The sequence below is a fragment of the Chelonoidis abingdonii genome, chromosome 2 (genome assembly GCF_003597395.2).
Source record: "Chelonoidis abingdonii isolate Lonesome George chromosome 2, CheloAbing_2.0, whole genome shotgun sequence".
NCBI classification, from domain to species: domain Eukaryota; kingdom Metazoa; phylum Chordata; order Testudines; family Testudinidae; genus Chelonoidis; species Chelonoidis abingdonii.
Genome location: NC_133770.1, coordinates 109,407,989 through 109,434,310, shown reverse-complemented (window position 1 = coordinate 109,434,310; position 26,322 = coordinate 109,407,989). Strand labels below are relative to the sequence as shown.

The 26,322-nt window shown below is 40.3% G+C and overlaps 1 protein-coding gene and 1 long non-coding RNA gene across 11 annotated transcripts in view; one reads left to right on the top strand and one right to left on the bottom strand.

The window, feature by feature from the left end:
* LOC116836620 (uncharacterized) overlaps nt 1–913 on the top strand; it is a 33,140-nt gene extending 32,227 nt beyond the window's left edge. Inside the window, exon 3 of the long non-coding RNA XR_004376502.2 lies at nt 560–913. This is a non-coding gene — a long non-coding RNA (uncharacterized LOC116836620). The remainder of the gene's footprint in view (nt 1–559) is intronic.
* Nucleotides 1–25,485, bottom strand: part of IKZF1 (IKAROS family zinc finger 1) — a 96,615-nt gene extending 71,130 nt beyond the window's left edge. For 3 of the 10 annotated variants that reach the window (XM_032800307.2, XM_075062609.1, XM_075062610.1), the window contains exons 1-3: nt 25,189–25,472; nt 11,169–11,222; nt 3,004–3,117 (exon numbers count right to left, since the gene is read on the bottom strand). In XM_032800307.2, the coding sequence (XP_032656198.1) occupies nt 3,004–3,117; nt 11,169–11,222; nt 25,189–25,339 (319 nt within the window). In that variant the 5' untranslated portion in view covers nt 25,340–25,472. Of the gene's footprint in view, nt 1–3,003; nt 3,118–11,168; nt 11,223–25,188 lie in introns of all 10 variants that reach the window. The other 7 variants (XM_032800309.2, XM_032800310.2, XM_075062611.1 and 4 more) reach the window with 4 other exon arrangements.
* Nucleotides 25,486–26,322: the final 837 nt, after the last annotated feature.

The window sequence follows — 26,322 nt, the reverse complement described above, 5'->3', positions numbered from 1 at the left end:
TTAAACCTTGACTGCCATTAAACTTCTTCTGGATGGGGGAGCCACCTTATCAAACCAAAATGCCTCTGGAGGCCATACTTCACAGACTATGTAAAAATGCATGCTGCACGCCAAGCCTTGGTAATGGGAGATGAAAGTCATGTATTTAACTCTGACAAAGATGGAATGATAAACAAAATGCCTACCTGTTCAGCTGGAGGGACCCTGAAATATGCACTGATAAGTATTATGAAAGCAGAATTATGAACCACATCTTTACTTTTTAAAAAAAAGAAAGGTAGCAAGCGGATGCATGTATTATACTCCAGACAGCACTAAGTTTGTGTGGAATATGGGGTAGTTATTATGAAATTGAGGCCTTTTAAACAGGAGAATATAATGTTCAAAGAAAAACTAAGGTTAGCTCCGGGAGAAGAGAGTATTAGAAAGGATGAAAGCAAATCCAGTTCTGGGGTCTAGAGAAATAAGTGTTGGATCCAACATAAGTGTTGGATTCAGCGGCTATAATGAATAGTGCCCAGAGAGCAGAGTACTGCAAATTGTCTTTGTTGTTATATAGGACAGTGCATCTCTTCCTTGCAAGAAAGTAACCCCTGTTACCCAAGAAGTCATGGATGGTACATGAGGGTGTTTCAGCAGCTGTAGAAAGATATGCTGCAGTCAAGATGATGAAGACCTGTTTTACCATTGGGATCCTATGAGGACAAGAGAGATATATTTCATTGTATGGGGAAACCCAAGAACAATGTGTTTGTTTTATAAAAACTCCCTGTAGATATGTACTACTTTGCAATCTCACTACAGGTGTGTGAGAAGCCTACAGGAGAACTGCACCACCAGCAAAGGTGGGTTTCAGTATGGCCCATTTTGCATAATCTGTCTGCAGTTAAATAAAATTGATGCAATCAAAATATTGGCTGTTTTAAAAGTTATCTATATTCACCAGTTATTTGATTAGGAGGTTTTAAGTCAAGATTTGAATATGTGGTAATAGCAGGTTATTGTAGGTTCAGTTCAGTGATCATGTTAACAAGATATAAACGCCAACGTTTTCAAAAACAGGTGCCTGAAGTTACACCCTTAAATTCATAAGTGGCCTGATTTTCAAAACTGCTGAGTGTAACACTGACAGACTCCAGTTGTCGGCAAGCGGGACTGAACCTGGGACCTCTGGAGCTTAATACATGAGCCCGTACTGCATGAGCTAAAAGCTATATTGTTCTTTGCTAAGGCTGTAGAGCAAACTCATTAATCTCTAAGTGGCCTTGGTGCCACTAGACGGAACAGAACACCACAGCGGGAGCTGTGTGGGTTACACTGAGCACCTATACTTTTTTTTTCTTTTTAAAGAGTCAGACCACTTATTTTAGGTGCCTAATTACGGCTTTAGGAGCCTAATTTTATGCTCCAACTTTTGAGAATATTTGCTTAAGTGCTGAACAAAATTAAGACACCCAAGGCAGTATTGGGCTGGTGGTTCTATTCACTGCTCTGCCCCTGCCCCGCATGGTCAGTTTGGGTGAGCCATTTCCCCTTTTTGTGATTCCTCTTCCCCTTCCATCCTTTCTGTGTCTTCTCTGTTTAGAGTATAAACTCTTCAGGGCAGGGACCCTCTCAATCTTTTGTTTATATAGCCTCTTGCACAATGGGGCCCCATCTCTACTGGGACCTCTAATTGCTATCACAAAATAAACCCTTCTCCTGGCACCTCTGTTTATCCAAATATCGATGGAATTTTACTAACCCCCAGTGCTGGCAACAGGCAAGAAGGGCATTTTAATATTTATTGCCTTTTCCTAAGGAAAGGGACATTTCAGTCTTTCCTGGTATTAATCCCAGATCTGGAAGACAGAGGAAATGTTGATTCTATGGCTTTGTAAATTCCTTCTGAGTTGGCCTCCCTAGTGGAGACAAGCAGCAGCACAGGTATATCTGAATATTTTTCTCTACCAGAGTAAACATAGGCACATACGTGTGTCAGGCAGCAACAGACCCAATCCTTCACACTGGGCTATGAGTTAGTGATTCTGCGCTTGTCTACACACTGCATTAGTCCACAACAGACAGGTGTAAATTCTAGTGTGCATTAGCATGTTGCACACTAACTGTAAATTCTGTTGGCGTGCACTAAAACTTCCCTAATGCATGTTAACACAGCTTCATTCCAAACTACATTAATGAACAGTGAAGGACTTTTAGTGCATGCCAGGAGGGTCCATGTGGGCCAGTCAGTGCTCAACACATTAGTGCTCATTAGAATTCACACCTGTCTTGGGTGGATTAAAGGGCAAAGCAAACAAGCTCTTAGTCTAAGAAGAAGTATCAGCATTTTGCGAATCATTTCTGGTTCATGATTAGCTGTAAACTAATGGATTTGGCCATTTTGCAGATTACATAGGAAAGAGAAATTCAAGTGATTTTCAGGGTATGCACAATAAAACAGTAAGCGTCATTGCAGAGCAGTCTGTAAAAAGGTTGGACATACATAGCCAAAGAATTTGCAAGTTATGAGCAAACCGTATGCTATAATGTGAAATGTTTGAAAAATCCACCAAGCACAGAGCTAACTCGCTCATGGCCAAGCTAATGTTCAGATCAGAAAACTGAATGTTCCACATGGTAACATAATTGGAGTAGCTTTATTTTGCCTTGGAACCACGCACTTCATAATTTTTACCGATCTCTACAGCAGAACAGTTTCCTATGCAGAACGAGAAGGGTTTCATCTCCTTGAGGGAGATGCATGCAACCAGTCATGCTTTAGAAACTAGACAAATGGCAGGATCTTTCTAGTTCCTTTAGGATGCACTGGCCTGCTGGCCTGCAGACTGCATTCCCCTAGGTGATGGCTGGGGGGAAAGCACTGAACAACCTCATTGAATTACCATCTGCTAAAGGTGATGAAGAGACTCAAGACTTCCTAGTATAACAGTCAACTATACAGTGTTTTGTTTAATACTATGGTGACTAATATTTCTAAACACAGCAGACCAACTGTCTTACCCAAAACTCTGTCATTCTTCTGCTGTCCTCCTGTACTGGTTGAAAGATCTTCTGGTACAGGCATGGGCTCATCTGCATCATCTGGGACATCACTTATTGGAGGACTTTCCTTTCCTAGTCACAGAAGAATAAATAATAACGTAAGATTAATAATATTGGGTGGAATAGATAAAACACTTACCAAGGACCCTAGCCTGCTATCCTCTTGCATGAAAAGCTCCTCCTGCAGTGAGAGTTATATGCCTGGAAGAACATCCTTGCTAGATTTACTTTACCCAGAATATCAAGGGACTGACTTCCTACTTTTTTCTCTGGATGCTACATGAAGATAAGCAGATTTTTGATCTGGTGCTAGCACTTATGAACAGCAGAACTATACTGACAAATTGTCTAAATGCTCTAAAAGCTCTACTCACAAATGACTAGAGTCTACAGCAGGGGTGGGCACACTGAGGTATGGAAAGTGTATGGTGGGCCATGAATGCTCACGAAATTGGTAGGGCTGAGGGATAGGGGTGAGGCCTCCGACTGGGGGTGCAGGCTCTGGAGTGGAGTCAGAAATGAGGAGTTCAGGGTATGGGGGTGGGCTCTGGGTTGGGGTGAGAGGGGGTGAGGGCTCTGGGGTGGGGCTGGGGATGAGGGTTTGGGGTGTAGGAGGGGACTCCAGGCTTGGACTGAGGGGTTCAGAGGGCAGGAGGGAGATCAGGGCTGGGGCATGGGGTTGGGGTAGAGGGGAGGGATGTGAGGGCTCCAGCTGGGGGTGTGGACTCTGGGGTGTGGCCAAGGATGAGGGGTTTGGTGTGCAGGAGGGTGCTCTGGGCTGGGACCAATGGGATCAGAGGGCAGGAGGGGATCAGGGATGGGGCAGGCTGTTGGGGCACCGGAAGCAGGAGGAGGATGTCTCTCGCTGGGGGGTGCAGGCTTTGCAGTGGGGCTGGGAATGAGGGTCTTGGGGTACAAGAGGGGAATCTGGGCTGGGATTGAGGGGTTCAGAAGGCAGGAGGGGGATCAGGGCTCTGGCAGGGGATTGGGGTGCGGGGTTGGGCTCAGGGGTGCAGGCTCTGGGTGGCGCTTACCACAAGCAGCTCCTGGAAGCATGTCCCCCCTTTGGCTCCAAGGCGCACCCAGGCGGCTCTGCGCGCTGCCCAGTCAGCAGGTGCCACCCCTGCAGCTCCCATTGGCTGTGGTTCACAGCCAATGGGAGCTGTGGAAGGAGCAGCGCCTACCGACGGGGCAGCGTGCAGAGCAGCCGGGCCACGCCTCCGCGTGCTACACTGGGGCCAGAGGGGGTCAAGCTGGGGGAGGGGAGGGGTCATGCTGGCTGGAGCGCCGGAGCAGGACAAACCCCTGACCCTGCTCCCTGGCTGGAGATGAGGAATGGATTAAATGGTCTGCCAGGCTGGATATGGGCCATAGTTTGCCCACTATGGTCTACAGGATGGCTTCACTCTTCGCCACAGTTCTCACTGGCTGACTCACAACACAGGCTTAAAAATGCCTTGACCCTACCAGATGCTTAGTTCCCTCAGCTCCCAGTGACTTCTGTCGCTCAGCACCTTGCATGGTTTGGCTTCCCAGGACACTGCTGCCAAAATCAAGTACAACCCAACATGGTACTGCTTTGTGTTTTGTGATCTCTCATTAGCAAAGTGAAATAAACCAATAGCTTGAATACAAGCTTTTTGCTGTATAAACAAATCAGGTTCCATAGCAATTTTTTTAAATTAAAAAGGTAACATTTCAGTTCCAAATGCAAAACGTTTCAGAAAATAATTCCACTCCTAATTACTGCACTATGACAGATGGGGAGGCTTCCTGTGTTAATTTTCATTCTCTGTGGGTACAACACTGTTGTCTAGTACTACAGCATGCATTATCCTGCCAAGAGGCCCTCTTACAATGGCTTTAAACACTATGGGTCAAATTCAGGCCTGGTGTCACTATACTGTAGCCAATGGAGTTATCTAGGAGATTAATTTAGTCCACCATTATTAAAAGACAATTCTTTTATCAAATAATAAAGAATGAGATAGACAATGGGCTGGATTCTGATCTCACTGATGCCAGAATAACACCACTAACTTTACTGAGGGCCTTTTATGAAGATCATCTACAAGTATTTGAAGATGGTATAGAAATGAAAGTGCTGCTAAGGACTTTGTGGCTACATAACTAGGTAGAAGGGGATTAAATTTAAAAAGGGAAAAGAAAGAAGTTGACTTAATTTCTTATTGATGAATTTATCAGATTGTACAACAGTCTCCCAAGGGAAGCTGCAGGAGCAGCGTCAGATGAATCATTTAAAACTACAGTGGACAAAGAACTTCAGAATAAACTGTGGGGACTAATCTGCACACTGGCAGGAGGACAGACTATATGGGTTAAAATGGCTTTCGCATCTCTAACTTCTATAGTATTTTCGTAAAGAGACAAATAATACTGACTAGATGTGGATGTCCAGCTGAAGATGGGTTGAGTAAGGGAAAAGAAGAGCATGAACTCAGAGCAAAAAAGAACAAAGCAGGAAATAAGCTGATTAAAATGTTGTTTCGATTATTATTTGCTCAGCTCCTTTGTGCAGCTAGCCCTGTAATTTCCTTCACTACTTTACAGGTTTTAAGGAACTTAAGACTTGCCAACAACTTTTTCACGGCAAATCACAAGTTGCCAAGCTGAGACGCATCTTACAGAGAGTGGGGTAATATGGTTCAAACATTTGAGCTATTTAAGAAAAGAAGAAGAAGAAATTTAACTCATGGATGAGGGTCATTCCCAATCAGAACAGGTTTCCCTAATCTTAGATTTTTCTTGGCAAAATGGCTTAAAAATAAATAAATCAAAAGCCACTTGCAAGTTTCAAGGCCCTATTGTGCTCTCCATTACGCCAGTTAAAGCCCATATACTTACTCTAGATTTGGGAGAAAAGCGATCATAAAAAGCATCGGGCTTGTGTTTCTAAAGACCAGTTTAAATAGGTAACTGCATACCACATGGAATAGCAAGCACAAAATCAGAACTGTATTCCTCCCCAAAGTTAGGCATCTTACCTCCACATCTTTAAAGGAAGGTCAAGCACTTTGCCAGTTTACTGTAAATAACCAGGTTTGCCAGATGAATACGGATTACTGCTTGTTTAGTTTTTCTGAAGAATGGGGTCAGACACCCAACTGGTGCAAATCAGTGGACTTCAGTGCAGCTGATTTACACAAGTTGAAGATCGAATACACTACTTTGTCTGAGGAAACTCCACTTTGCAAACTTGGCTTTAATAACTCTTGCCACAGAAGCTTGGGATTTCTTCCCACCGCACATGATAGCACAATCCTTGTATACGAAAACACTGAGTAAAAATAATAGTTTTAAAATAGCTATGTTTGTGGAGCTTTTTCTTTTGGATTCCAGAGCATGATATTCTTATTTCATGCCTTAACTACATCTAAATTGTTACACTCTGATAAATTCATTATTGCATGGCAATCTTACAGATATGCAATCTTGATAACAGTTCTTGCAGATGAATTTAAAAATGGAAAGGGGGAAAAGAAACACTTCTCCATTTAATTTCTTACAGGCATGTCCAGAATAACAACAGATGTAAGGGATGTGATTGTAAAGCTAGTAGTGAGCACTGGGACCATTTGTTAAAATGTCCCAAAATCACAGAAGTCTCACACATTCACTCCAGTCTTATATATAGTTTTGCTCAAAGTGTGTGAAACACACACACACGCAGCAGTCTAGCATCTAGGTGTAAATTTTGTTTTTTTAAAACAGCCGTAAAACATACCCTTGTTTATAAAAAGCTTTAGAGGGAAAGCACAGGACTGCTGGGAAATCTGAATTCTATTCCTGGTTTTGCCACTGAGTCATTGGGTGACCTTGTGTAAGTCACTTAAGCCAAAAATTTTAAACGTGGGTGCCTAAAATCAAGCACCCAAATCGATATTCAGGCTCTCCAAAATAGGGTCTCAAATGCCTAACCCTTGACATGTGTGAGAGAATTGCAGCATTAGGGCCCAACCCTGCAGACTGTTTATTTTGCAAACTGAAAGCCCTCAACATCTTTGTACTTCAGTTTCTCCATCTGTATCATGGGAATGAAAGCACTGACTACCAAACAGGAGTTTGGGGAAACTTACGGAACCAATCCAAGAATGTTCCAAGCATTTTTTACTCCCAGTGAAGCCAACGAGGACAGAGCTGCTTCAGCATCTCCACAGAATTTTTTGATGCCTCCGAGGTTCAGGCCAGAAAGGTGCTTTAGAAACACTCAGTATTATTAAAAGTAAGACAGTAAATGTTTTCTTTTAGAAATACTGGATCTTTACTTTTCTAGAAACTAATATTAGCTAAAGGTTTCTGAAGCTTTGGGGTTATTTTGAGTGGTAACTCTATGGTCACTTACACAGTAATGCAAGAAGAAAGAAATAAGATTGTCTTGACTGAAGACTAGAAACCTAATTCTCCTTTCACTTATGTCATTTTTAAACTGGTGTAAAGTCACTGAGATTGATGAAATTTCTCCCGATTAACACTGGCTTAAGAAGAGAATCAGACACAATGACTGGAGCTAAATGCAGTTAAGCTGATTTGCATCAGCTGAGGCTCTAGCCTGCCATGTTAGAAGCAAAACCTTTTTCCCTGTTTTCTCATCAACTGGCAAAAGTGGAGAACTACAAATAGTGGTTCCTTGGGGAGATCTTTGTGTGATAGTGGTGAAAACATTCACACTGGTCTTTCATTCTCCCTCAACTGTTAGACCCAATCTAGAACTGAAAAAAAAAAAGCCAGCAGGATAAACACTGCTGGTTAAGTGAGATATTATCTGTGTTTTCTGATTCTCTTGTACGGGCACCGGATACTGTTTGGTTAAATGTATGTCAGCTCTCTCTTCATTTCAGAACTGCAACAGCTTGCCTCATGAAATACCACTTTCAGGAGAAAAAAGGGTGAACTCTGAGCTTATCATAGAGGATTTTGGTTCCTTTAGGAACTAGCAGTGACCAAATTCCAAGAAGTGGGAACATCCGTGTTGCAAACACAAAGGGCCTGACTCTGATCTCACTTATGCCCATTTTATGCTGTGTTGGCCTGATTCTCCATTGACACACCTTGTGTCCGTTACAGCTCTGCAAGTAAATGGCTTCCAAGTACTACCATTCTGATTTGACAGGGCTCTTACACCTACTTGACAAAGTATGAATAACTATACCAAATGAAAGGCAGTGGCACATCTAGCCCATTGGCTCTGATTCTACAGTGGAGCTGAGGAGCACTAGGCACAGTGCAGGAGAAGAGTACCATGGTAATTTACAGAAGCAGTTATGACCCCTCAGTCCTGGGGCTGTACAACTGCCAGGCTTGTCCCCAACATATTACAGCAGCCTTGTCCTGCAATTATGTCCCTGGAAGCACACAGCATCCCCAATAGGGCATGATTCCCTTCATCCCATGCCTACTGGCCAGCAGAGCTGGCCAACCTTATGGGAAGGAAATAAGTAGCACCCCTTAAAGGGGTGTAAGCAGCATGCAACTGCTCCTGTGATCTCCAGAGAGCATGCTGCCCCCCCGCAAGCTGTTCTTCATGGCATGAAAACTAGACCATGCTACTGTACGCATCATCACCCACACAATAATATCAGATCGAAAAGTAAGGTATTGAAATGATTTATTGAATCAGCAGTTGACCTGTAGATGATGTCACGACCACCATCAGAATATTTTACCTGTATTAATGAGGGCTCAGTCAAGTACTTGCGGGGGTTAATCCAGTAGGCTGTTGCCTTTGGAATACCCCATGGACACACAGCTCAGATCACAAATGAAAGCAAGGGTAAGTTATTCTGTGGCCATTTGATCACATCACCAACATAACTAACTGTTCAGCAGAACTGACAGTCTCTGCTCCAAGAGAGCCCAAGAGTAAAAGATTAATGGGTCACTGGCACAGCAGACTGGAGAGGTTTATGCAGGGCATTTGCTGCTGGCAGATTATATCAGGGAGCTAAAATTCACCTCAGAGTTCACTTTTTTTGAGCAAGGAAAATCACCACCAAAGAATCTTACTTATTGCCACCTAAGGATGCTGCGGAAATACTAGAAGTGGTACTAATCCTTCAGCATTTGGAGAGCTGGAAGTATTCCCCTCACTTAGAAATACTACTGCAGTTCCCTTCAAATCTTCCCCCCAAGGAAAGAGGCAGAGAGTGTGGCCTCCTAACCCATGAGTCAAAACAACCTCCCGTCCCCTAGAGGGCTAGCCCACCACACTGCTCCTCCTCACAGCAGCATAGCTTGTATGGAAGTGATGCTGCCTCTGGCCAGCCATGCCAAGAGGGAGCAGATGTGGAGTTCAAGTTAATGCTATTTTAACAAGCATAACATTGGGTGTGGGTATCCACTAGGATACATGCTGCCATAGAGGCAGAGAATGATACAACTGTCTCCAGCCCCCTGGAACCCAGGAGAGCCCCCATGTACGGGATTCTGCAGCACACAGAATCATTGAATTTGAATTAGAACACAACTAAAAGTTCTAGTCTAAACAAATCCTAATAATTTTGTCTATACAAGGAATACAGGATCTGTGCTCCATTGCTTTTCCTGTTGAGCAGTGTTTATGCCAAACTATACACAGATAGCAAGTTTTTAATTATTTCAATATGCAATAAAACTTTGATGCTCAATATATTTAGTTATAATGTAAAAATGATGATGATGATGATTTGGGCGAAATCAACAAACCTATACAGAATAGCTGGAAATTTTCTGTTGAAAAGTGTGATTGAAAATGGCTTTTTTTTTTTTTGGTCAAAACAGAAAGTTCTATGAGACACATCTATTTTATTTTAAACTTATCAGGTTTTCATCTAAAAAATAAAAAAAAATGGTTTTTCCTTTCTTATGAAAACTCAAAAAGATTTCTAAAATTAAATTATATATATATAAATTTAGTTTTTTATAAATCTTTTTGAATATATATATACACACACTCACAAAATTTAGTTCTGCATATATATAATTTACTTTTTCATTTTTCCATCAAAAATAGATGAAAATGATATTTACAGTTTTCATCTAATTTTTGGCAGGAAAAAATGTCCTCACCAGCTCTAAGGTCCAAGGCCATTTTATGGTCACATACAGCTGTTCTTTAGGCACTGATCCTCGAAACACTTATGCACATGTTTAATTTTAACTGTGACAGTTGTCCGTTAAAGTGAACCACCTGCTTAAGTGTCTGCAGGATGGAGGCCTCAATGAACAAAGGTGGCCTGTTCTAGACAGCATATTAAAAGTGAAAACTGAAAGTCATTTGCCATTGCTGTTGCCAAATATTAGGGAACATATGGAGAGGGCAAACTATATGGCTCCTTGAGACTAGAGATGGAGCACTATAGTATTAAGAATAGTATTATCTTGATAATTATATTTTCAGCCAAGCAAGGGACCAGTCCTATTCCCAATGAAGTCAATAATAAAACTCTCAATGGGAGAAACACAAGAAGCCAAGAGCCTGTAGAATCCTAACTATGATATTCATAGGGCAAATTTTAGAGGCCTAACTCTTCCAAGCAACACTTAAACATACTTTCAATGCATTGACACCTGGGAATAAAAGAGTTCTGACCCTTAAAGTCTAATGCCATTGATGCTATGGCTTTTGCTATCTATCCAGATATTTATCTACCCAGTCTTTATTTCTTAAGCCAAATTGAGTTATAAAAGATTGGGGGCGGGGGGTAGGAGAGATTCCATAAACCTACTTGGTGAGCAATTTTTTAAATTAATATTTTCCCTTTATGACTGAAGTTTATTTGTCCTGAAACCAGCATGAACCAGTCAATCTTTTGTTTGCTCCCCCATCCCCTCAAAATACCCTCCAATGTGAGTCTGTCCATGCTTCGAGGATATACTACTCTAGGTTTAATGCAAAACTACTTATATTTTCCCTGGCTTCATTATTTATAAAGTTCCTTTTTAAAAAGTCTATGCACTACTATGTTTGTATTAAGTGATACCATTAATTATGTCCTGCTTTCCACTTTGGCATTACAAAAGATCCAAAGCAATTATAATGACAATAACAACAACACCGCACTCTGGTACAGAGATTAACAGGAATTCAGGATTTTCATCGTAGATGTATTCTTTAAGGATCTCACCTGAAACCTGAGACATATCTTGAGCCTCATCTGTTTCCATTTTCCTCAAGTAATCTAAGAAAGAGAGGAAGAGCATTAAGTTAATGTGAAATACAAAAAACAAGACAAAAAGCGTGGGGTAGGGGGGAAAGAAAAATCCTTTGCTATTTAACTATGAGATTATCTGGCAAGAATAATGTATTTTTCTCTTTATTTTCCTCCCTGCATACCTGGGTATCAGACTGGCACAGACCTTGATCCTTTTAAAAATAGCATTACAAAGATTTATAAAAATATCATTACAAGCACAGGAGGACCAAATTTGTTATTTATTGTTAATTTCCTACTGCATAATAACCCAAAATGCAAACTGACTGCAACAAAATTAAGCAGAAAATTAAATGGCCCTGGGTCATTGTAGGCACAGAATTCATTCTCTTGGTTGATCCATAGTTATGTTCTTTCTAATTTACTGAGCATGCATCGATGAACCTTGAGTCAGCTTGGTGACACGCGTACAATCAGCAATCAAAAAACGAAGCAATTTGCTGAAGAATGTCTCATTTACCCAGGCAGGGCTGCATATCTGAGCAGCAACTGCCACTGCCTCCATTAATAATGAATACACCTCAAGCAGTGGCAGATGGGCAAAACAGCAGCTTCAGTCTTTGGCCCTCACTCTTTCAGAAGCCCTTGCTTCAGACCACATCAGCTTTCTTCCACACAGGGAGAAGTAAAGCTCCCTAAAATAGCAAAACGAGCCCAGGAGACAAAGGGAACCCAGGCCTTCCTGTTTTGCTGACAGATGGCTGGCTCCACAGATTGGTAACAAATACTGGGAAACTACTGCCCTTCTGTTGCAACACATAATGTTCTGAGCATAAGTTGTGAGTGACCACAAACTCTGGGGAGAAGCACGCTGAGGATTAGTGGATAGAAATAAAATTAAAGTTTTCACTTGGAGCACCAGCGTACAAGTCTGAAGTCTCAAGTGCCTACCGTGGACATCTGGTAGCGCCTTGGATAATAAATGGCTTACTAGAGCAGGTATTCCCAGCACAACCTGATACTGAACTTTCAGCATGGTCCTGGCAACTCAGGTAATCTTAGGAGAAAAACGTTATTTAACCTGTAAACTCTGTCTACTACAAGCCTTTGGGCCAGGTCCTCATCTAATGTAAACTGTCATAGCTTCTTTGACTTCAATGAAACTATGACAGTTTACACCAGCTGAGAATCTGGCTCTTTTGACGTCATTACATTCAAGGCACCACCACCACCAATCTAGTTTTCTGGAATCAGAAAGGTGGCAATGGAAACCTATTTCCATGAAAGGGTTAGAAACAGAGGAGGCTAGTGGTTGAGTTACTGTACACAGAGTTATAAAACTATACTAACGTTTGGGGAAAGTGTACAATATCCATTCTTCTCAAATCCTCAAACATCTCTATTTTGAAAGAAAGAAAGAAAGAAAGAAGCCATCAGTAATGTTTGGGATAGTAACGTTACACCAAATAAATGGCAGCGGAAAAGCTTGTAACAGCAGTAGTCCTATTTAATTCTCCAATGAATTTTATGGACTTCCCAGGCAACATTTGTCTCAGAACCCACACAGTGCACCTCAGATGTAACAGTCTGCTCTTCAGACACATGCAAGTCTCCCTTTCATGTCAATGGAAGCTTTGTGCACAAGGAAGAGCCCAGTATCAGTGTGCACATCTGCTGTGTGGATTTAAGAGCAGACTTCTGCATTTTGCTACCATGCCTTCAGTCTGTCCCTTCCACCAGGCATTCCACCCACTGTATAACTGCCATAATGCTACTAAACATACCAGAACATTTTGTTTTGCTTTATTTCAGTCCCAAATTTTAGTCCCAGCCAAAACAATTTGTAAAAAATCACTGCCTAAAATAGATTGTAGCTTTGCAAAACACAATAAACTCCTCCCACCCAACAATTTACATCAACTTCTATGGGACAGAAGAGATTTCAGTTTGTCCATTTTTTAATAAAGATAGGCTGTATTTCCCACTGACTACTTATCCTGAGGGAGGGGAAATCCAGCATCGTCTTCTAATTGTAACCTGTTCAGTTTCCGGAAATGTGGTATGTACTGGTAGCTGGGACTGTACAAAAACCCAGTCTCCAGATACACACTCCCTTAGTTCTCCTGCAAGGGTCACTGAACACAAATGAAGAAAAAGAGACATTCCTATGCATTTCTTGGTGCCTTAGATGATCATCCAGCTGTTTGATAAACATACAGTTTCATTGTGGCATGGTGAACTCCAGCCAAACAAAAACTCAAGAAAATATACAACAGAAGGGAATCCTATACATTAATTAAACAGTGACTCTAGAATAATTAGAAAATGCTTCAAGCTTTCTTTCCAGGGCTTCAGAGAAGACAAAGCAAAATATGGGGGGGGGTTCTTCTTCCTCAATAAAACCACTAAAGACGGTCTCTTCCACAAAAAAGGATATTTAAATAAGAAAGTTTCTATTTTATTATTCCCATAATTACCCATCTTTAACATGACAAACCATATAACCCCAATGTTTCTGCAGCATACCAAATACTGAATCATTCTTATTCTCCCAAAGCATGCTCTTTTTGCCTTTTAGCTGGAGTCAGATGTGGAATTAAATTTGCAAGGGCTTCCCAATTTCTAAACGAGAGGTCCCCTAGTTTAGATAGGAGAGGACTGGCGGCTTCCACACTGCAAAACACCTCTCCTGGGTCTGTGAAAGCCTAGATTTGCTGATCTTCAGTACATTCTCTCAGGCTCACCTCTTTCCCCGGGCTTTTTGGGAGGGACAAGAGATTGATTAGGGTTTTGGGATGAGTGATGGGCAATATCTTAGTTTGGTTGGGAAAGAGGAAAGAATGTCTTCTTTTAAATGGTCTTTTGGAACTCAGAGCTAGTCTTATATGCGTTCAGCACCCACAGCATTGATCATTCAATATATTTAAATTCATTAAATTAAAGCAGGTGATGCCTAATTTGAAGGGGGAAATAATAGTGTAATGCTAATGTATTCAGATTGTAAGTACCAGTGAAATCCCAACCAATCCCAACGAAAGCTTTAGGTTTGCCAGGAACACATGACTGGACCCATATCCAAGTGCTGGGACAATATGTTTTTTGTAACCCTGAACTGGTAAAAAGGTTTTTAAATCTTTACCTAGACATAATCTCCCACTGGGCCAAATTTATGTTTAATGAGAGCATTACCTGTTCAAGCGACTTTTACATGAATATATGCCTGGGTAAGAACTGATGACCTGATCTGCTTCCATTAAAATCAATGGGAGCTTTGCTATAGACTTCAAGGGGAGCAGGATATAGCCCGGAGTAAGGACACTGGGATTCCCCCCCACCAAAGGTACAATTTAAGACTGGATTTTGAATGTTATCACAGGTGGACACAAAAGGATTTCTGCAGAAGTTTATATGGCATGTGACATTGGGGGAAAAGTACAATTATTTAGTAAAAGGAAAAAAATTAACAACCAACCCCTTACAAATTTTCCTAATAATTTTAAACTCATTGGGCCAAATTCACTACAGGCATGAGTGTGTGCAATTTCACTGCCTTCTACACAGTTGCCCCTGCTTATGCCAACAGTGAATGTAAGCCAACATTTTTAAACGTCAGTGCCTAAAGTCAGACACCTAAGTCCACATTTAGGCACCCAGATAAGGATCCATTAACTTCAATGGGAGATGCAGGTGCTCAGCACCTCTGGAAATTCTGGCCTCTTTTATTTAGGTGCCTAAATATATATTTAAGTGCTTGGGCCGTTACAAAAAATAGCTACAAAGCCCTTTAAAATATTATATAGTTTCTTCAAATCTCCTTAAAAATTGAATTCAAAGCAATATATTTTCCTCTTAATAATCTATAGAGACTTGATTGCAAAAATTAATTATAATGCTTTTGAAAACAAAATGTTGTAAATCTTTGGGTCGTGACATTATTAATCCTAAAGAAACATACTAAAATGGAAGTTCTAGATTGGTCCTGATATACACAAAGTGATGCTTTAAATAAGAAAACAATTAATTTATATATACACACAGAGAGAGATTGTACAGGTTGTCATCTAGTCAAATCCTTTGTATGCAGACATGCACATGATTTCTTTTCCTCTTGTCAACTCCTCTCTATAATTCTGCGTATGCAGTGTTCATGGGAAATACACACATGTATGTCAGCCACATCATGTTTAATTTATAATACATGCACAATTGTGAATGTGTTCACATGGAAAATGTAACCTCATAGTCTGAAGAAAAGTCGAGTGGGACAAGGTCTGCCCTCAGTTATTCCCATGCAACACCATTCAAATTCAGCAGAGTTGCACTGCTGTTAGTGAGAGGAGAATTTGGCCCAATATGTGCATTGTAGACTCTGAGCTATTTTTTTCCCCACCTAACAGTCAGAACAGGCCAGATTAAGTATTCACATCAATTCCAATTCATTGCAGTAGAGTTATATCAGTGAGGAATTTGGGCCCATAAGTTAATGGGATCCTTTAGGATGCTGTTAGGGGAAAACATCTCTATAAGGTTAATTTTCCTAATTCAGGATGTTGCCCTTCAAAATATACCAAATTTGTTTTCTGCAAATGGAGTGTTGGTGTATTATTTCATATTTTTCAATGAAAATGTAAAGGTAAATCATATACATTAAAGTACTGCATTTCTAACGTGCTTTATACATTCAAAATGATGTACAAGCATGAGGGCTCAGTCCTGCACCCTGTGCAACCAAAAGGTCAACTGAAACCAATGGGATTTTGGAGGGTGAAGAGACTGTGGGATAAGACCTATGGCCTAATTGACTCCAACGTACTATCCCAATCCTGCTACATTTCCACATTCTTTGGTTTAAGCACTTGGGTAGTGACTTCAACAGGACAACACATGTGCCCATGTTAAGTACATACATGTTTGCAGGATCAAGGTTTATATTAACCACTGTAGGTTAGATCCTAATCTCAAATACAGTGATGAAAATTTGGAGTAACACTATTGACCTCAGTGCAGTTGATTTGGATTTACACCAGCACACCTGAGATCAGAATCTGGCCCTCTGTTTACATACTTCTTCTTATTTGATTTTGTGAAGTATGAATAGGGCCCAGGTAACTACATTACACTCCTCGCTACTTGTGTCCTACCCATTTTGTGCGATTTTTAAGCCCCAGTACCTAAGTGGAGAGGTCTCAGAGATGCACAACTAAACAACCACATAGCCAGTGACACTGCTCTCTCAAATTATGGGCACAATTAAAGGGTAACAGCTTTTAAAGAGTTTAAGGTAGTCAGAAGAACAAGTTCCATTTATAATTAGTCTTGGGCTCCTAACTGCCTTAGGCACTTTTGAAAATCCCACCCCAAATGCATACAGCACACATGATGGCTGAACAGAGACTCTTCCATTGCTATAATCATGGGCTAATAGGTCTATTCTAAAAAAACATAACACCCCCCACCCCAACAAAGTCATACAGGGTAAGAGCTGATTTTGCAACCCACATTTATGCAAGCAGTAAACAGAACTCATTTGAGTTAGAATTGCAGGAACTGGCTTTAAATGATTGCTGATGTTATTATGGTGAGTCTCCTTTTTTGTGGTCTTTGAAATATAAGTCTCAGTGGCTCTTTGATCAGACAAGATACAACACAAAAAAACATAGCCAAAGCAATGCATCTCACGTGAGTTGTAGCTTCAACAATACAGAGAGAAGAGGTCAAACTCGATAAAGCCAACCCAGATAGCTTCCCAGCAAACCTGGTACCATCAAAGAATATACTGTTCAAAGTATCTGAAAGCGTATGCATATTAATAGCATGACTAAGCGAGGAGTGGCATGTATGGGTCCACAATTAGTGAAAAAAGTCAACTATTGTATGCATCTGCATAACTGCAGCATAGCTGTATCTTTAACTGCATCAAACGGCTTCAAACTGCAGCATGTTACTGAGATAATTCCCTCAAATCTGCTAAAGCTGAGGTTTGGACTAAAGACCACGGAGAGATGATGAACTAACAAAGAGGAAAAACCCTGTAAAAGTATTTATCTATTTTTTTAATGCATCTACTGTAAATGAGGTCATTTTGTTTTAAAGGACCCTTTGCTGCCAAATTGGGTAGTCGAGGAAGAAGGCAAAAGAAGGAAGGTTATTAAGTTTGGGTAAAATGTAGCATATTCTGAATCAACTGAGAAGGATGTGGTGGAAATTCTTGTAGAAAATTGCTAAAACCTGTAAACTGGTTTTAATTAAAAGTGTTCAATATCTCAACAAGCAGCTGATAATTAACTTTATCACTGGTATTTAATAAAGTAGACTTCACAATCTCTACGACTGACGCTACTTCGGAACCATTTTAATTCTATTTTAATTTTAATTCTATTTTAATTTCCTCCCCATCACACTACTCAATATAAATAGTAACTAAGAAGAAAAATAAAGAGTTCCTTCTAAAGACAGAAAATTGAGCATCACACTATGGATTTCGCTATGTTTCCAATAACAATTAAAAATACCTTCACTGCTATTAAGGGACTTTATAAAAAGAAGTTTAAAACCAAGATCAATCCTTCCCCCTCGCTGTCACAATTTTTCTTCTACCCAGTCCGCAATCAACATTTTCCAAAAAAGTCTAGAGAGGCATTTATTTAATACACTCATTTTTCTACTTCTGGCAGGTGTAAATTCTGGTTAACTATGGGAATTGACAAAACAATTAGAAACGGTACAGTCAATATTCAATTGAGAGTCCCTGTCTATAAAATGAGGGAAGCACTGTAATTCAAGACATGAGAGTAAAACATAATAATAATAACGCTGCTAAAAGCATGGATTCAAAATATTTATATATATGGAACTTGTAAAATTAATGTCCATGTTAGTGAACAATTGTGAGGGTCTGCAAAAAGTTGAAATAAACATCCTATACAATTCTCAGTTCTTTTGGAATTTGTTGTAAGAGCACTGCAAATGGTGTTTTTGAAAAAGTATATACATTCCACATATAATCTTACTAGCTTTCTATTAGATTTCAGTTATATCTCCATTGCAGTATATTATGAAGGGAAGGAATACATAGCTCCCTTTTTATTCACTTCATATACAAGTTCTTGCAATTTTCAGATGTCCATACCTGAGCCAAAGCAAACATTAAAAAGGATCTTCCAAATTTTTAAATTGCAACCCCAGTCATTTTCTCATTTTGCACAATGAGAAAAATAAAGAGACAATTTTCCTAATTGAGGCCATGTTTTAGTAATTCATTGAACTCTGATTCCTTTCTTCATTAAGCCAAATAAAATCACCATCATACAGAAGAGACTCACACCTCCATCAAATAAACAAACCGACTAAAAGAGTCAGGAGTGGAAAGTAAGGCAATGACTCTACCTGAGAACAAAGCACACTATCCAAGAGCCAGATTCTGCTCTAGGACATTCTTGCACACTGCCTCTCAAGTTAGGGGGAACATCCCTGCAAACTGAATTTGTATGTATTACTTTAAAAACACAGAGATGTTTATTACGGCAAATCTAGCAAAACAGTTGAGAGAAAGGGATATTTTTATATTTGATGGAGCGTTTATTGCCAAATACCCCAGGACATATACTGAAGTAAGAATCAGCAGTCAATTTGGTTTGTTCCAAATGACAAGGGGTTTTAGTACCTATACCCATGATTGTGGAATTACTTCCTAATTTCTCTTCACAGTTTAAGATTAGAAAGGAGCATTATTAGCTTGGAACAGTATCTTATATGTGGGTGTATTTTTTTCCTAGATACAGTTAAAAATAACTCCTAAAATTACTATAACTGAAATAAATTAACAGATTTTTTTCCCCTCTATTTCTTTCTTTTGGTTACTTTGTGTTTTGCAATACTTTGGACCCAATCCACTATTGATTATTCCAGTTTTACACTGCGGTCACTTCATTCTTTTAACTGTGGGTCTGGTCTACTGTATGTAGTCAGTTTCATGGTTATAATCTATCAGTCAGTCAGTGTCTCCTTTACTGAGAAGGCTAATGAAACATCAACAGGGGAATAGAAATGTTTTAAAATTATTAAAAATACATCTTATTAAGCTAAAGGAACGGATGCTTCCCATTGCTTTTAAAATCATTCATATTTTAGATTTTATTTTTTTTAAATCATCCTGTGATGCCTCTTGGAATAATGCAATATAAATGCATTCTGTTGTATTGAAGCACACTCACAAGGTAAGCTGCCAACCCTGCACTAACACACACAACTTCCCAATGTGATGACTCTCTGAGTAAAGTTAAGAATATATATCAATCTGCAGATTTGGGGTCTAATCAGCTCAAAGTAGTATCAAACGCTACCCATTCCACACAGGGCCGGCTCCAGGGTTTTTGCCGCCCCAAGCGGTAAAAAAAAAAAAAAAAAAAAAGCCACGATCACGATCAGCGGCAACTCCACTGCACCGCTTTCTTCTTGGGCGGCAATTCAGCGGCAGGTCCTTTCCTCGCCGCAGAATTGCCAGAAGAGCCCAACATGCCGTCCCTTCCCCTTGGCCACCCCAAGCACCTGCTTGCTCAGCTGGTGCCTGGAGCCGGCCCTCATTCCACATTCTCTTCATGTTGAAACACTCAGAGCACAAAAGAGAGCATGGGGCATGGCTTAGGGGGAAAAGGTGTGGTTTACGGGTGTTGTGTTGTTGGGAGGGGTGTTCGTTTTTTTTTAAGTTGCACCAAAATCTATTCCTCTCTCTGCAAAAGTTCTTATTTCTGTTCAACTTTAGGACCCAATCTACATGTAAAACTCTACTGACTTTAAATCATAATGACACACACATGTAGGATTGAGGAGAGCAAGTGAAAGCTGACCTTGGGAATGGCTACTTGCCCTCCGTAATCACTTCCAATACATAGCCACTAGGGAGATATGATGGTATATAGTTATTCGTAACATGCTGGAGGGGGTTTGGCGCACCCCCTTGTTTAAATTCACCACCAAACTGAAGGGTGATTTGGGGGTAATTTCCTTGCCTTTGACAGGGTTCACACACCTTTCTGGATACTGTTAAATCTTCCCTGCCACAGGCAAATGATTCTTTGGGGCTTATAAAAAACACTTGAGAAAAGCAAATGTTTTTGCCTTTGGACCACTTCTTCAAGTGGCAGAGATTTTCAATATGTTTCCCAGAGGATCAAACACCCGGGCAGCCCTTTTTTTTATTTTTAAAGTGTATTCATTCTCCACATTTCAAGTGACACAACATATGCCCCATATTTTTCTAAACAATTCCAGCAAATGCATTTAATATTAGTTTAGCTGTCCAGTGGTGTTGCCTCCTCCCCGTTTAAGGGGAGATTATAAAATGGAAAATTATTAGATTCACAATCCTTCCTCTGTATGATCACATGCTTCCCTCGAACGCAGGGTTTTGTCACAGACTAAGAACGGAAATTTTGTGGGAACACTTTAAAATATTAGCAGCACTTGCTGCTAACTTATCATCTAAAGTTGCCAATATTAAAATCTGCCAACATATCACTATTTATTTTCAATTTGGTTTAATGCTCTTACACTGTGTAGCAGGAAAAACTGTGACTTCAAAATGCATTCAAGTACATTGGTGAACAATAAGAAAACTTCACAATAAAATTAACCCTTGAGCCCATGCACTAGTTCCTATAAATATGAGACTCCTGCTGAAGTCTTCAGTGGAAGTTTTGCCTACCAAAGAGATACAGGATTGGGCTGGATCAGTGACTTTAACACATACTGGATTTTTTTAAAAAAGTTTCCAAGCACAAACTGCCAACATAGGACATATAATTTACTTGGTGCTTTGTGCTGTTCAAAGAGTTTTCCTTACCTCTGGAATGTGTAAACGGTATAAGAAGTACCTCTCAGTTCAAATACAAATATATCTGGAAAGGTTTGTGCCATCATTTTGAGTTATACAATTTATTTGATGAGCAATATGGATACAATCTTCTACCACTATTTTAAACCACCACAACTTGGTTCTCCTCTCACACTTGACATTAGTGCAGCCACATGGTGGAAGTAACAGGTGAACCAGGTTTTAGTCTTTGAAGCCCACAACAGAATAAAAAACTGCTTTACTAATATTGGAATGGGGATTGTTGCATTTTGCTATCATGCTGCACGTTGCATGAATATCACATGCACACTTACACAACAAAGCATTCCACCAATCTGTGTCCAAAGTTAACAATGGTATTTGACATGCCACCTAGCTGTATCAGATGTATGACAGGTCTTTAGCTCCATTGCAATTTCTGCACATACTACAAAATGCTGCAACTTACTTTAGGGAGACCAGATAGTGAGTGTGAAAAATCAGGACAGGGGATGGGACGTAATAGGTGCCTATATAAGACAAAGCCCCAAATATTGGGAATGCCCTTATAAAATCGGAACATCTGGTCACCCTAACTTACTTAGTATTCTTCAGGATACATGGCCACTCAGCAAAACATTATATGGGATAAATAATGCACCAAAGAAAAACATTTAAGTTTCTGCAGTTATTATGAGCATAGAGTGGAAACAGGCAAGCATTTAAACCATATAATTCATGTGCTGTGCCCTTCAACATCAGTGTTTGACAGGTAACAACAGTTAATTCTGGAGTAAATGTGCACTATTTCCAAAATTTCACACTATGCCTGTGTCTCCAAAGCAGCTCCACTGGAAAAAAAATATTCAAGATAGGTCCTGACTCCAGATATTAATGCATGAGAGATGAAATCCTGGCTTCATTAAAGACAATGCCAAACTTCCACTGACTTCAACAGAGTCAGGATTTCACTCAAAAAGTGGGTTCTTAGATTTTGAATTTTAACTTTAATTATAATTTTATATTTATATTTACATTTTCATTTACACTCGGTAGAAAAGAAATACTTAACTAAATGTTACCAATAAAAAGCTAACACAATTCCAAGATGCCCAAAAGTTAATATTTATTACAAGACTTTTAAACATGGCACCAGATATCACTAGAACAAGGAAGAATCGTATACAAAGTGAAGTATAGATCTCCACAAGCTAGCCGAGTCTTCCCCCACCCAGTTCTGCTAATGAGGATTGTGGTTTCTAAACGGAGAATATGTCAGGAGAGACTCTGAGTGCACAGGGTTTTCATCCAATTTCTTGCGTCCATAAGCAGCTCTTTGAGAGGATAGGGATTTAGCACTTGGGCATTCAAGTTTGCTGCAGACTAAAAGTTCAAGTGCTCAGTGCAGGATAAAGTGTTGTTATGGGTTTTTTTCCTTTCCAATTTTATGAACATAAACATGGGTCTTAAATGATTATATTTCTCTTTTTGACGTACACTCATGATTTAAAAACAAAACGAATCATGTAAATGGACAATTTATATTCAAAAAGCAGCTCCAACATGAAGAAGTAACTACTTTTCAAGAAGTGTTGCACATTGTGGTGTAATCCATGTCAGCCCCATGAGCAGGAATCCCAGGCCTAAAGTAAGCTCATCTACAATACTGTAGTAATGGATTTTTTGCCATCTTTCTTAATTTTTCTGGATAAAAAAAAAACAAAACGAAAATTATTTAAAAAAAGAAGTGGGAATACAAGTGGCTTGTAAAATCAACAGAGGCAATGAATTTTCAATTTGAGACTGCCACTCCATCCTTAATTCACATTTTGTCTAGACACTGCAGCAGAAATGTTTCATGAACTCACATTAGTAGATCCCTGAAATACTAGGGCATAAAGAGGGAAGTTGAGGGCAAGTTGAGAGTGGTAACCTAAGTCATGTAATTTCCTTGTTTTAACTGATGGAAGCCAAACCTTTTAGATTATTTGGACAGGTTTGAGGCAGGGGAGTGGGGGTTAAATGTAATAGTTTAACTTTTCATCTTTATATTTTAATGATAGTTTATTGTGTCCAATTTATTTAGGGTGTAATCCTGCATGAGTTACAATCCACATGAGCAGTCCATTGATGTTAATACATGTGTATGTGGGAGTTTGCAGAATCTGGCCCTTAGTTTGTCTTTTACTTTTAAAATGAACTAATAGTTACAAAACTTTCAAAGTGGAAAGTAGCCATGAACACTTGAAACAAATAAAATCTCTCTTGTACGCATTTTGGTGTTTTTTCCTAGGACTGTAAAATAGTGGATGCATCTGGATACAACCTACGTGATATCCAACTATTGACATGTTAAAAACTGTCCTATGGACAAAACAGAACTGGAGAGTCCTCAGTCTTGTTTCTGTTCTCCATCTTTACTCTTGCCCTTCTGAAAATTCCAGTTTCATTAATGTGTGTAAATACCTAGCACATTCATGTACACATTTCAAAAAAATTACATTATTTTCCCCTCAAATTATTAGCTATGCTTGATCAGTAGACCGTGCCATCTTAAAAACTATTACATTCTACAAAACACCGGTTTCATACTAAGGGTTTGAGATTATAAACTGTATTAGGATAGTAGTTTTAAGAGTTATCTGTAAACAGAAAATAATCACAATACTATCATGGATCATAACTCTGAAAAGCCTAAGAGGATGCTTTGTACAATGCAGGACACTCCTGCTGTATTTTGCAGAATATTGTCCAAAAGTAAGAAATTTCTTACATTAAAAAAACAAAAACAAAATTAGAAGCTTCCTTGTAAATGACATCTGAAGTGTGAAGTTGTTTCTATGCCAATTTTTTGAAAGAGACGACAGGGCAAAACAGTCGCTTATGGAAATCACAAGTTGTGCTGTGTGGTGAGAAAGAACAAATCTTCAACTGAGAGAGCCTATACTATAATGAAGAAAACAATGAAGATAGTTCCTTACTCATAGCCAGATTTCCAAATAAATGTATTCTGCTTATCTCACAAGTCCCTGATGGGTTATGGAACCCCCACTGCCTTCTTTCTGTAATTTACAGGGGCAGCCTACTTGAACTTGGGCTTTGAATGAACTTAGGTGCTGGAGGTGATTCACAGACACTGAAGCATTCTCCTGAGAGGGGATTATGTTTTTACTGCCCCCTTACTTTCCTCACTCTCCTAATGTTTTTTTTTAAAAATAATTAATAACTTTTTTTTAAATATCTCACTGGTTTTGCCTATTCCTAAAAACTTTAGGAAATAATTTAAAAGTATCTTGGCTCTTTTGTGCAACCTACATTTCAATAAATTTATTTCCTACTATCATACCTAGTCAGGATAAGAAGGAACATTGGTAACATTCATTTAAAAAATAAGATAGAGAAAACCAGCTTGTTTAGCCTCCGTAATCTCCCAGTTTTCTTTCACAACTTCCTGAAATTACTCAACTCACACTGTTCCCTATTTCTTTAAAATAAAACAAAACAAGCAAGCCTTCCTTGTATTAGTTTGAAGTTTTCTTGTGTATTTCTCTGGAGTTTACACTATACACACAGAGGAATCCCACTGACTCCTCGGGATCTCATCTAAAGCTACCTGTTTCTGAAGAGGAGGAGATTAGGATCCATGGCCAAAAAGTTGATCCGCTTTTAGCAGAGCAAATACAAAACAATAGTGCAAACAAACAAATACGCATTGCTAAAGCACTATGAAAGAAACAGCCCATCCTTACATGGGCAGCTGTAAATGGCAAATTTCCCCCTTGTCCGCTGCTGGTGACCATCCTATGATCCCAGAACGCAAGACCACCAGGATAGGACATCAGCGCTGGCCCCTAACAAACATTAGCCGAGATCTCCTCCTGCCCTAAGCAGAAAAGTTACCTCCCCACCATTCGCACCATCCACACTCACCCCTTGCCCCCTCTCCTCAGCAAACTTTGTCCTCTCCTCCCCCAACCCCCTCCCAAAAAAAAAGTTCGCAGCACAGAAAAGCGCTCAGACAGGTGTCAGCCCAGGCTACTCGCAGCCCAGGCAAAGGCAGAGGGCGGCACAGGGCGAGCAGCAAGGCGATGCCAGACGAGACATGCCCTGCCACACTCAGCAGCTGCCCCCCTGGAGCGCTGCGGCTCTCCAGTACGGTACCTGCTCTGGCCGGGGCTGGCTGCAGACAGTTCTCCCAGTCCTCTCCAGCTCCATGTGCTGCGGCTCCTCCTCGCAGCAAAGCCGCGGCAGGAGGCAGCTCCGCTCTCAGTCCCTCCCCTCTCCACTCCACTTCCTCATTCCAATGCAACATGACTGCAGCCGGCCAGCTCCAGCGGGCATCTCGCTCCCGCTACGCTCCCCCGCGCCCTGCAAAGCGGTTCATTTTAAGGCGAGCCCAGCAGCCCCGAAGAGAGCAGGAGACTCGCGGAGGCTGTCAGAGGAGGGCAACACCCTCTTTTCTCACCGAGCCTCTTCTGCACTGCTACGCCAGGTCGCTGTCCAGCGGGACGGGGCTTCTCCTTGACCCACCTGTTAACCCTTCATGCGCTGCAGGATGAGCCAACCCCCTCCTCTGGGATGCACAACACCGACTTTCTCCCCAGGCGGTGGTTAGCCTTTGGATCTTGAACTGAAGCCTTATGAAAGTGCCGAGATGCCACGGGGATGGGTACCCAATGGCCACGTGTGGTAAAATAAACTAAATTAACTCATGGTGGAAAAACCATCCTGAAGGTTAGGCATGAAAGCGACTCACCTGCCCCTGCTGAGATGATATTTTACTTGGCCAGAAAAGAAAAATGCAACCCTGACAAATAGAATTTAGCAAGGATATTATAAAGCGTACACAAGTGAGCGACATAGACAAAGTGGGCCAGGTTCTGGTCCAGATTAACCCAGTGTGAATCTCGAATAACTTCTCTGATGGCAGTAGAATTATTCACAATAATTAAATATTATATTTGTCATGCCTGAGAGCTTGAATTAATAATCAAACTAGATACCATTAACTTGGGTTTGAATATAGACTGGGAGTGGCTGGGTCATTACACATATTGAATCTATTTCCCCATGTTAAGTATCCTCACACCTTCTTGTAAACTGTCTAAAATGGGCCATTTTGATTATCACTACAAAAGTTTTTTTTCTCCTGCTGATAATAGCTCATCTTAATTAATTAGCCTCTTACAGTTGGTATGTCTACTTCCACCTTTTCATGTTCTCTGTATGTATATATATATTTCTTACAATATGTTCCATTCTATGCATCTGATGAAGTGGGCTGTAGCAAACAAA